Here is a 12,677-nt window from a genome sequence, read left to right on the forward strand (position 1 = left end):
CTCCAGTTGTGGAGAAGCCTTAAATAGCAATTTAATAGTCTCTCCATCACTTGTGGGAGATTTCTCATCACATCAAATACTCCCTTCCCCCTGACCAAATGCATCCTGAAATAAAAATGACCCTCTCTCAGAAAACAAATTTATGTTTATTCTCTGAAGGTGGGCTTCAGATGCAAGTTTTTGTTCCTGCTTTTTGCTGCCTATCAGATTGAGAAACAGTAAATGTAACTTCTCTATTCCAAAACAAAGTGGAACAGAAAGCAGGAAACGACAGGCCAGTTAGCTCAACTCTCATTGCAGAGGAGATGCTAGTAGTTCCTATTCAAGTTATTATAGCTGGCCACTCAGAGAAATTCGACTTCCGAGACACGAATGCAGCATAAACATACTGTTCTAAGCGTCAGTGTTTATTTCGAGATAATTATACTTTATCAATTGTGAATCTGAGAGTGTTGAAAGGCTAAATGATTTTTGAACAAGCACTAAAACATGAGCATTAGGATTTAATTTCACACTCGAAATTAGCTTTTACCAATTACTGCAGCTGAATCACTAATCACATGCACATTAAAGTGCATCAGGTTTGGATTCATAGCCAAATGGAACAGAGTGCCACCAGAGAGAAGGATAACACTCAGATCCGAAACTTCCAAAAGATGACTGGATGATCTCCACCTATCTACATCAGGTGAGGTAGGAAAATGTGGTCAGACTTCCCATGGAGTTTATTTTGCCAATAAATGAGCATGCAGATTCACTCCTCACAATGTTCCTGAAGCTTGCTTTTATTCACACGCTGTTCTGTAATTTCTGCCAGTTGTTTCAGGCATTGAACTCAGCTTTGATCAAAGGCTACCAGCTTACTGATAACTGTCAGGTATGTAAGTGAAATTCCACTTCAGTCATCCTGCAATTTTGAAGATGTCCGCACCCTTTTGCACCCTTTACTTTTCCATGGGCCGTGTATATCATGGGCAAGGCCAGTATTTGTCACCCAGCCCTAACTACCCCTGAACTGAGTGCACAGGGCAATTGAGAGGTAACCACATTGTTGTAGGTGTGGAGTCAAACACTGTGCAAGGTTTTCAGATTTCCCTCCAGTCAGCGCATCAGATGAGTTTTCACAACAATCAATGACAGCTTCACATCTCCATTACAAAGACAAATTTTCAATTCAAGTAGTATTCACTGAATTTATATTACGCCAGTTGTGCAGGTGGGATTTGAACCTACAAGTATACATTCCACACCTTACACCCCTGGATTACTAGTCCGATAGCAGTACCACCACACCATTGTTTCCTGTTTTTAGGGACCGCACCCTACCTGAAACCATTTTTCTCTATAATGCATATTTTTTTCGTTGAGAATGAGCCTGAGATTATTTTTCATTCAGTGCCCTCTCCCTTCCAGCTTTTACCATCACTGATGGGGGGGTGGGGGGGGGGGGATAGATTTGGGGTGGTATTACAGGCCTGAAGTCTGTCGACATTAACCATCAATATAGACATTGTGAGTGTGTTTCTCTGTGCAAGCACCCACACATCACCTCAGTGGATGTTTGATTGACTTAAGCATCCTTCCTTGATGCAGTTAATTCATTCTGTCACAGGCCTGAGCCAGTAATAAACAGCTAGGCCTCATCTGTAGCCTGGTCTCAGAACGTAAATTAGCGCACTCCTGCCTCAAAACCTAAAAACATAGAAGAGTCATCTCTTCCAGAAATAAGATTTAATGTGAGAAATGTAGGACAGATGGCATGTGAAACATCTGTTTAAAACGCACAGCAGCTGTGAGGACACGTAGTGCACAGGCATAGTTAGGGACTGAAGCAGAGACAACCGACGCCCTATTTTCATCCTGTACATGTGTGCTGGTCTGTCAGTGCATTCCTACCTCCAGTTGACTTTCAGGGGAGGCTTTTGTGGATTGACTGCCACCTGTACACCAGCTAATTAAGACGTAAAGTGCTGATGACTGGTGCTCATCAGATGACATCTGGATTACCAAAATGGCAGGTGAGCTGCCCTGTTGAGATTGGAGCAATGACATCAAGAACAGGCACCTGAGGTCTCCCAGAGAACAACAGAACTGGAGGACTCATCAAAGATTGTTGAACTTTTAATTCATTCCTTTATTTTCCTAGTTTAAACCACAAAAACTTTAATGTTTACTATATCCTTATTTCTTTATTTTTCAAATTATTGTATGAAGAAATGCTTAAATTTTAAACTCTTACTACTTTGAACCGATGTCGTTTTTTTAACTCCTTGGTCCCTAAGATGGTGTTGAGTGCGATGACATTATACACTTTTCACTGTGCTCCTGTACTTGAGTTCACGTGTCGATAAAATCTCAATCTAAATCTGGATGGCATAGTGATGGCCTCTGCGAGGCAGAGATGTACTTTGCAACGCAGCCCAGCATGGGTTCGCTGCGGAGTCTTGAAAGAGCATCTCTGGGGCCTCCCAGCATCCCCCTTCAGCAGCACCAGCCTCTCCTGGTGCGGCTGTCAGAGTTTCCAACTCTCCCACCCCAAACCCCTCCAGATGCTGCAAGAGATGCCTGCTGTCCGTAATTAGACAGAGCTCACTGAAAGGGCCTCTTGACTGGCTGCCTTCTCAAAACTCTGCACCCAGGATCCTCCCCAGACCTGTTTCCTGACCTAGGTATTGGGATTAGAACCCTGGGAGTAAAGCTTAGTGCCAGGTCAGTGGTTCAGAATCAATTAAATAAATGTTATGGAAGAAAAAGAGACTAAGCAACATCAGAAAGGCAGGTGTGAAGGGCAGCTAATCCTGTTTCTATCTGATATAAATCAGACTTGAATTTATATAGCACCTTTCACAACCTAAAGACATGTCAATGCATTTTACATCCAATTAAGTACCTTACTGAAGTCAGTCACTTGTTATATATAGAACACAAAGCAGCTAATTTCTACACAGCAGGTTCCCAGAAACAGCAATGTGAGAAATGTGTTACATTTAAAAAGTGCATTAATTGACAAGTTTACATGGACTGAGATATTCAGGAATGCTTCCCCCCCATTCTTCAAAAGAATGGATCTTTCCCATCTATCTGAGAGGGCAGGCAGGTTTAACATTTCACATCTGGTAGACTGCCTCACGGGGGCAATGCAGGAGATTTCTGGAGTGGAGCTTGAACAGATTCAGAGGCACAGGTGTTACCCGCTGAACCTCGGACCACATTGGCACAGCACCAGCTGAGACTCTTTAAGGTGAGCCGCACTTTCTGATTCAATTGCTGAAATAATGAGGAGGCTCATTGGTCAATTCACCATTCCCCATTTGTTGGAGGGCGCTAACTCAGTGACTAGGGGGGGTTGAAGGTGTGCAGTGTCTCGCTGACCCTCTCTGGTTTAATTCTGCCCATGCTCAGGAGGACAATGTATTAAGCTGTCAACACATTTTTACCTCCGGTTCTGGCCATAAAATTGAGCCCAGGTGGCAAGCTACCTGAACAAAATGGCTATTTATAGCTCAGTTATGACAAGCGTTGAGCAATTAATCATCCAGTCCAGAGTCTGCTCAGTGTATCACTAAACCCAGTGAGCTGTGAAAGGTGCTATAATCAGCAAATAGAAATGTTCTCTGGCTTTCTCTCCCTCTTGCTGTGAGCGGCCAAGCAGTGAGCTATTGCTCATCAGAAACACAAGCCAGACAAATGCCTGAATGTCGCCTTGACCGACAGGATGTAAAACATCGAGCCGATGGCAGTATTGATTTTACTGCAAAGTTCTGGGTCTTATACAGTATACTTTCAGGTTCACTGTACACTGCCGCTACCCAGTGAGGTTCACTGTACACTGTCTCTACCCAGTGAGGTTCACTGTACACTGTCTCAATCCAGTGAGATTCACTGAACACTGACGACACCCAGTGAGGTTCACTGTACACTGTCTCTACCCATAGAGTTTCACTGTACACTGTCCCTATCCAGTGAGGTTCACTGGAGCGGAAGATCAGACCACAGCGAAACGACGGTTGGAGGAAGAACGCCTCATCTTCCGGCTAGGAACCCTCCAACCACAAGGGATGAACTCGGATTTCACCAGTTTCCTCATTTCCCCTCCCCCCACCCTGTCTCAGTCAAATCCATCAAATTCAGCACCGCCTTCCTAACCTGCAATCTTCTTCCCGACCTCTCCGCCCCCACCCCAGTCTGACCTATCACCCTCACCTTGACCTCTTTCCACCTATCACATTTCCGACGCCCCTCCCCCAAGTCCCTCCTCCCTATCTTTTATCTTAGCCTGCTGGACCAACTTTCCTCATTCCTGAAGAAGGGCTAATGCCCGAAACGTCGATTCTCCTGTTCCCTAGATGCTGCCTGACCTGCTGCGCTTTTCCAGCAACACATTTCCATCTCTACACAGTAAGGATCACTGTACACTGCTGCTATCCAGTGAGCTTTACTGTACATTGCCTCTACCCAGTGAGGTTCACTGTACACTGTCTCCAATCAGTGAGATTCACTTAACACTGCTGCTAGCCAGTGAGGATCACTGTACTCTGCCTCTATCCAGTGAGGTTCACTGTACACTGCCTCTACCCAGTAAGATCTTTGAAAGTTGCCACTCAGGTGGATAGAGCTTCTAAGAAGGCCTATGGTGTATTAGCGTTCATTAGCAGAGGGATTGAATTCAAGAGTCATGAAGTGATGTTACAGCTGTACAGGACTTTGGTTAGGCCAGATTTGGAGTACTGTGTGCAGTTCTGGTCGCCTCACTTTAGGAAAGAAGTGGAAGCTTTGGAGAGGTTGCAGAGAAGATTTACCAGGATGTTGTCTGGAATGGAGAATAGGTCGTATGAGGATAGGTTGAGAGTGCTAGGCCTTTTCTCATTGGAACGGAGAAGGATGAGGGGTGACTTGATAGAGGTGTATAAGATGATCAGGGGAATAGATAGAGTAGACAGTCAGAGACTTTTTCCCCGGGTACAACAGAGTGTTACAAGGGGACATAAATTTAAGGTGACGGGTGGAAGGTATATGGGAGGTGTCAGGGGTAGGTTCTTTACCCAGAGAGTGGTGGGGGCATGGAATGTGCTGTCTGTGGGAGTGGCAGAGTCAGAATCATTGGCAAACTTTAAGTGGCAATTGGATAGGTACATGGATAGATGCTTAAGCTAGGACAAATGTTCGGCACAACATCGTGGGCCGAAGGGCCTGTTCTGTGCTGTATTGTTCTATGTTCTATGTACACTGTCTCTCCCCAGTAAGGTACACTGAACACTGCCGTTACCCAGTGAGGTTCACTGTACACTGTCTCTACCCAGGAAGGTTGGATGTACACTGTCTCTACCCAGTAAGGATCACTGTACACTGTCTCTACCCAGTGAGGTTCACTGCACACTGCCTCTACCCAGTGAGGTTCACTGTACACTGCCTCTACTCAGTAAGGATCACTGTACACTGTCTCTACCCAGTGAGGTTCACAGCACACTGCCTCTACTCAGTAAGGTTCACTGTACACTGCCTCTATCCAGTGAGATTCACTGTACACTGCCTCTATCCAGTGAGGTTCACTGTACACTCTTTCTACCCAGTCAGGTTCACTGAACACTACCGCTACACAGTGAGGTTCACTGTACACTGTCTCGACCCAGTGAGGTTCACTGGACACTGCCTCTACCCAGAAAGGTCACTGTACACTGTCTCTACCCAGTGAGATTCAGTGAACACTATTGCTACCCAGTGAGATTCAGTGAACACTATTGCTACCCAGTGAGGTTCACTGTATACTGCCGCTATCCAGTGAGATTCACTGAACACTGCTGCTACCCAGTGAGGTTCACTGAACACTGTCTCTACCTAGTGAGGTTCACCGTACACTGCCTCTGTCCAGTGAGGCTCACTGTACACTGTATCTACCCAGAAAGGTTTACTGTACACTGTTTCTCCCCAGTAAGGATCACTGTACACTATCTCTACCCAGAAAGTTTTGCTGTACACTGTCTCTACCCAGTAAGGGGTTCACTGTAAACTGCCTGTACCCAGTGAAGTTCACTGTACACTTCCGCTATCCAGTGAGGTTCACTGAACACTGCTGCTACCCAGTGAGGTTCACTGAACACTGTCTCTACCTAGTGAGGTTCATTGTACACTGTCTCTACCCAGTGAGATTCAGTGAACACTACCGCTACCCAGTGAGGATCACTATACTGCTGCTATCCAGTGAGATTCACTGAACACTGCTGCTATCCAGTGAGATTCACTGAACACTGTCTCCAGCTAGTGAGGTTCACTGAACACTGCCGCTACCCAGTGAGGTTCACTGTACACTGTCTGCACCAGTGAGGTTCACTGTACACTTTCTTTACCCAGTGAGGTTCACTGTACACTGTCTCTAACCAGTGAGGTTCACTGTACACTGTCTGTACCAGTGAGGTTCACTGAACACTGCTGCTACCCAGTGAGGTTCCCTGTACACTATCTCTACCCAGTGAGGTTCACTGTACACTGTCTCTAACCAGTGAGGTTCACTGTACACTGCCTCTGTCCAGTGAGATTCAGTGAACACTACCGCTACCCAGTGAGGTTCACTGTACACTGTCCATACCAGTGAGGTTCACTGAACACTGCCGCTACCCACTGAGGTTCCCTGTGCACTGTCTCTACCCAGTGATGTTCACTGTACACTGTCTCTACCCAGTGAGATTCAGTGAACACTACCGCTATCCAGTGAGGATCACTGTATACTGCTGCTATCCAGTGAGATTCACTGAACACTGTCTCTACCTAGTGAGGTTCACTGTACACTGACTCTATCCAGTGAGGCTCACTGTACACTGTATCTATCCAGAAAGGTTTACTGTACACTGTTTCTCCCCAGTAAGGATCACTGTACACTGTCTCTACCCAGTAAGGGGTTCACTGTAAACTGCCTGTACCCAGTGAAGTTCACTGTACACTTCCGCTATCCAGTGAGGTTCACTGTACACTGTCTGCACCAGTGAGGTTCACTGAACACTTCCGCTATCCAGTGAGGTTCACTGTACACTGTCTGCACCAGTGAGGTTCACTGTACACTTTCTCTACCCATTGAAGTTCACTGTACACTGTCTCTAACCAGTGAGGTTCACTGTACACTGTCTGTACCAGTGAGGTTCACTGAACACTGCCGCTACCCAGTGAGGTTCCCTGTACACTATCTCTACCCAGTGAGGTTCACTGTACACTGTCTCTAACCAGTGAGATTCACTGTACACTGCCTCTGTCCAGTGAGATTCAGTGAACACTACCGCTACCCAGTGAGGTTCACTGTACACTATCTCTACCCAGTGAGGTTCACTGTATACTGTCTCTAACCAGTGAGATTCACTGTACACTGCCTCTGTCCAGTGAGATTCAGTGAACACTACCGCTACCCAGTGAGGTTCACTGTACACTATCTCTACCCAGTGAGGTTCACTGTACACTGTCTCTAACCAGTGAGATTCACTGTACACTGCCTCTGTCCAGTGAGATTCAGTGAACACTACCGCTACCCAGTGAGGTTCACTGTACACTGTCGATACCAGTGAGGTTCACTGAACACTGCCGCTACCCACTGAGGTTCCCTGTGCACTGTCTCTACCCAGTGAGGTTCACTGTACACTGTCTGTACTAGTGAGGTTCACTGAACACTGCCGCTATCCAGTGAGGCTCCCTGTACACTATCTCTACCCAGTGAGGTTCACTGTACACTGTCTCTAACCAGTGAGGTTCACTGTACACTGTCTGTACCAGTGAGGTTCACTGTACACTGTCTCTGCCAGTGATTTGGAGAAGCTGGTGTCGGACTGAAGTGGACAAAGTTAAAAATCACACAACACCAGCTTGTAGTCCAATAGGTTTATTTGGAAACACTAGCTTTCGAAGCACTGCTTCTACAAAATACTTTCAGATTTACTGTACACTGTCTCTATCCAGTGAAGCTCACTGTATATTGCCTGAAGGAGCTGGGGTTCACAGTATGCTTTTTGAACCCAGTCAGGGTCACTGCATACTTTTGTAATTCAGTGAAGTTCATTGTGTACTCCCTTCAGCTAGTGAGATTTACAATCTCCAATGTGCTGTGTCTTATACCTTTAAGAAGTAAATCTACCTTCTTTTCCCAGTGTGGCTAACATACATGACTCCAACTTCACTGTAATGTGGTTGATGACTGATTACCCTCCAAAACAGTCGAGCAAGGCACACAATTCAAGGGCAGTTAGGGATGGAAAACAAATACAGGCCTTATCAGTAACCCACATTCCAGGAAAGAATAAAGAAAATCCTGTGATCTCTAGCACCTCCAGCACCTGGGCCCTGCTGGTCAGTGACTGTGGCCCTGAAAGTGGTGTTAATTTAACAGGGAAAGGAGAAGCTCAACTCCTGCCATTCCCACTGGCTTCCTCTCTTCAGCAGAGCAGCAGGTTACAGAGCCGTGCTCTCGACTGACACTCGTCAATCCATTGGCCCCCTTCATTCTATTGGCTGTCCCTGAAGCCCTGAAGATAATGAAGAAGCAGCTCACTCGCAGTGAATCGAATTGATTTGAAAAGCCATCCTGTCTGATTTATTTGCGAGGAGGCGTTGTGTGTCTGAGCAAATAAATCTCTGGCCAGCGTCCAGCAACACAGACACAAAAAACGTTATTGGAATCCACTTCAATCCCTGGTTGATCAAATGCTTCCTGCTAAGAAGATGTCAGTGTAGTGACAGCACATCTCAAGACATCACTTCAACACTTGCTCGGTGACAGAGAATTCTTTCTTCTTCATAAATAATGCTTGAAAGTAACTCATTACAACACTCCTTACCCACCTCATCAAGAGACAGCCAGTATCTCACTCCTGGCGTCAGTTTGATGTTGCTGGGCTCTCTGGTATTGAGGCCATGGACTTACAGTGTCTGGAACTGAGACTCCCTCCAGCTCAATCCACAGTGTATGAAGAAAGACTTGCATTTACGTAGCATCTATTTCTCGACCTCAAAGCTCATTTCTCTTCCGCACTGAAGTTGTTGCTGTAGCGCAGCAACCTTGTCAGCCATGCTGGAGTAGGTGAAGCCATTCGGTCCCTCAAGCCTGCTTCACCATTCAATATGGTCATGGCTAATTTGATTTCAGGCTCAGCTCCACATTCCCGATACTCCCAATAATCACCAACTCTCTCGTTAGTGAATGGGTTTGGTTAGCCCAGTTGGTTGGAAGTATGGCTTGTGCTGCAGAGTGACGCCAACAGCACAGGTTCAATACCCGTACTGGCTGAGGTTACCGTGAATCAGACTCCCTACAGTGCAGAAGAGGCCATTCCTCCTGTCAAGTCTGCATCAATCCTCAAAAGAGCATCTCACCCAGTCACAGCTCCTTCCCTATTCCGTAACCCTGCATACACTCAGCCTGCACACCCGTGACACTATGGGCAATTTAGCATGGCCAATACACCTAATGTGTACACCTTTGGATTGTGGGAGGAAACCAGAGTAACCACAGGAAACTCACAGGGAGAACATGCAGACTCCACACAGACAGTCACTCAAGGCTGGAATCGAACCTGGGTCCCTGGCGCTGTGAGACAGCATTGCTAACCACTGAGCCACCATGCCGCTCTACGGTGCTGTCTTCACAACCTTGCTCCTTGCCTGAAAAGTGAGGACCCTTAGGTTAAACTCATCATCAGTTGTCTCTCTGTAATGAGATTCTGGGTTAGTGGTGCTGGAAGAGCACAGCAATTCAGGCAGCATCCAAGGAGCTTCGAAATCGACGTTTCGTCAAAAGCCCTTCATCAGGAATAAAGGCAGTGAGCCTGGAGCGTGGAGAGATAAGCTAGAGGAGGGTGGGGGTGGGGAGAAAGTAGCATAGAGTACAATAGGTGAGTGGGGGAGGGGATGAAGGAAACCTGCGCCCACACCTCCTCCCTCACCTCTATCCAAGGCCCTAAAGGAGCTTTCCACATCCATCAAAGTTTTACCTGCACATCCACTAATATCATTTATTGTATCCGTTGCTCCCGATGCGGTCTCCTCTACATTGGGGAGACTGGGCGCCTCCTAGCAGAGCGCTTTAGGGAACATCTCCGGGACACCCGCACCAATCAACCACACCGCCCTGTGGCCCAACATTTCAACTCTCCCTCCCACTCTGCCGAGGACATGGAGGTCCTGGGCCTCCTTCACCGCCGCTCCCTCACCACCAGACGCCTGGAGGAAGAACGCCTCATCTTCCGCCTCGGAACACTTCAACCCCAGGGCATCAATGTGAACTTCAACAGTTTCCTCATTTCCCCTTCCCCCACCTTACCCTAGTTCCAAACTTCCAGCTCAGCACTGTCCCCATGACTTGTCCGGACTTGTCCTACCTGCCTATCTCCTTTTCCACCCATCCATTCCACCCTCTCCTCCCTGACCTATCACCTTCATCCCCTCCCCCACTCACCCATTGTACTCTACGCTACTTTCTCCCCACCCCCACTCTCCTCTAGCTTATCTCTCCACGCTCCGGGCTCACTGCCTTTATTCCTGATGAAGGGCTTTTGCCCGAAACGTCGATTTCGAAGCTCTTTGGATGCTGCCTGAACTGCTGTGCTCTTCCAGCACCACTAATCCAGAATCTGGTTTCCAGCATCTGCAGTCATTGTTTTTACCTCTCTGTAATGAGAAAGCAGTCCTATCGCCCTCTGGGACAATGGTGTCTTTATCATTTGGTCAAGAATCTATCTATTTCGGCACTAATTATGATTGGGGATGATAGGGGAAGCAGGTTTCACTGGCCCAGAACCCTCAGAATAAACATTTCCCTTTCCTCCAAATTATACGGGAGACCCTGTATTTTAAACTGTGTTGCTATGTTCTGGTCTCTCCCACAAGGGGAAACATCCTGTCCATAGCTATGCTGTCCAGACCCCTTAAGATCTTATATGTTTCAGTAAGCTCACACCTCATACACAAGCTCCCACAAATGTCAATGTGATAATGACCAGATGATATGGGGTTTATTTTAGTTCATACTCCGGGAAGAAGTGACCTGCTCCTCTTTGTAATAGTACTGTGGGATCATCTATTATGGAGAGAAAGATATCTATATATCATCTTTTGCAATCACTAGCTGTCCCCAAAGTGTTTTACAGCCAGTTAAATACTTCTTAAAGTGCTGCTGCTGTTGTAGGATATTCAGCAATTGATTATAATACAGATCTAATACAGATCTATAATTAAGATCTAATAATTGCCACATCAGCCGTTTTACATTTTAAAAAACAGCACTAGTGACAAAGCAGCACCCCCTCAGCGTCACATGGGGGTATCGGTCTATCCTGAGGTCTCTAGAGTGGAACTTGAACCCATAACGTCCTGATACAGACGTGAACCACGGCAGACACAACATCAAATAGTTATAATCAAAAATGAAAACGATGGAAAAGACTTTCATCACATCAACTTGAGGGCGGGATGTAAACTCATTTTTCCCGTGAGCAACAACATTGATGAATCCTGACCCACAACACCTCCCACTCTCCTTCCCTGACATTACAACCTGTTCCAGCATCGCACTTTTCCAATGCAAGAGTCAATAAACGATTGTTTAAGCGTTTAAGGCCTAATGCAACAAGACACCGGAGCCAATGGAACAGGTGAAGTGGCCTTCAAACAGAATTAAGCAAAGCTGTGGATAAAATGTGAACACAAGAATCAGGAACCTTGACACGACCGACTCCCCAAGTAACTCAGACATAACAAACCTTGTCGGCTGTCTCACATCGTACACAATCACATGTAAAGCAGTACTGCGTCTCTAATTGTCTCCGACGTTCTGGACTTGTGGCCATCACATCAATGTAACTAATGGTCAGCTGGAGGGCAGAAGGAAACACAAACAGTTGAGCCTAAACATTAATAACTAACATTTCTTATTATCTAAAATAAAATCCAAGTTGGGGTTAGTTGCCAACATCCTGCAGTCCATCTGCAAGCTGACATCTTGTCCTACAGAGTGGTGCTAGATTACCATCTACATGTCAGATGTAGTTCATTCTGTGTTCATTCACTAAACACAGCTCTTCTATTTAGGACTGGTGTCCCATGGGATCTGCACTCAAACAGAGACCAGATTGCCTTTTCCCAACCTTGTCCTTTCGGCACATTTATCTTGGGAGTGGAGTCCCGCCCGTGTCTGGGGAAGACTGGACCTGCTGACGAAGACAAGAACTGTTGGGTTACACTCCTGGAAGTCCCAATATACCATATGCCAAACTATTAAAGCATGGAAATCTGTCAGGATCATGATTGTAATGGTGGAGTGGGCTCAAAGGACCACATAACATAGAAACAGAGAAATTAGGAGCAGGAGTAGGCCATTTAACCCTTCAATCCTACAGCTGTATTCAGTGTGATCATGGTTGATCATCCAACTCAGTCCCCTGTTCCCACTTTCTCCCCATACCCTTTGACCCTTTAAGCCTTAAGAACTGTCTAACTCCTTCTTGAAAACATTCAATGTTTTGGTCTCAACTGCTTTCTGTGACAGAGAATTCCACAGGCTCCCCACTCTCAGGGTGCTACCTCAGAAATATATTTTTTTCCCTAAAAAAGCTCGCAGATTCCCCTTAGTTCTACTCTCAGCGTGTCAGATTGAATAACAGTTATCATAACACAACAGCAATCTGTACCTACAATTACTTTATTGCTGA

General features: G+C 46.2%; 1 protein-coding gene across 2 annotated transcripts in view; it reads right to left on the minus strand.

Annotated features, from left to right (window-relative positions):
- Positions 1-12,677, minus strand: part of smyd3 (SET and MYND domain containing 3) — an 815,623-nt gene that overhangs the window by 110,018 nt on the left and 692,928 nt on the right. For both annotated transcript variants that reach the window (XM_043695426.2, XM_087991171.1), the window contains exon 8: positions 11,730-11,840. In XM_043695426.2, coding sequence (XP_043551361.1) covers positions 11,730-11,840 — 111 coding nt within the window. The remainder of the gene's footprint in view (positions 1-11,729; positions 11,841-12,677) is intronic.

Source organism: Chiloscyllium plagiosum, unplaced genomic scaffold, assembly GCF_037043375.1.
Source record: "Chiloscyllium plagiosum isolate Xiang-an unplaced genomic scaffold, Cpla_swu_hap1 HiC_scaffold_10, whole genome shotgun sequence".
Classification (NCBI taxonomy): Eukaryota; Metazoa; Chordata; class Chondrichthyes; order Orectolobiformes; family Hemiscylliidae; genus Chiloscyllium; species Chiloscyllium plagiosum.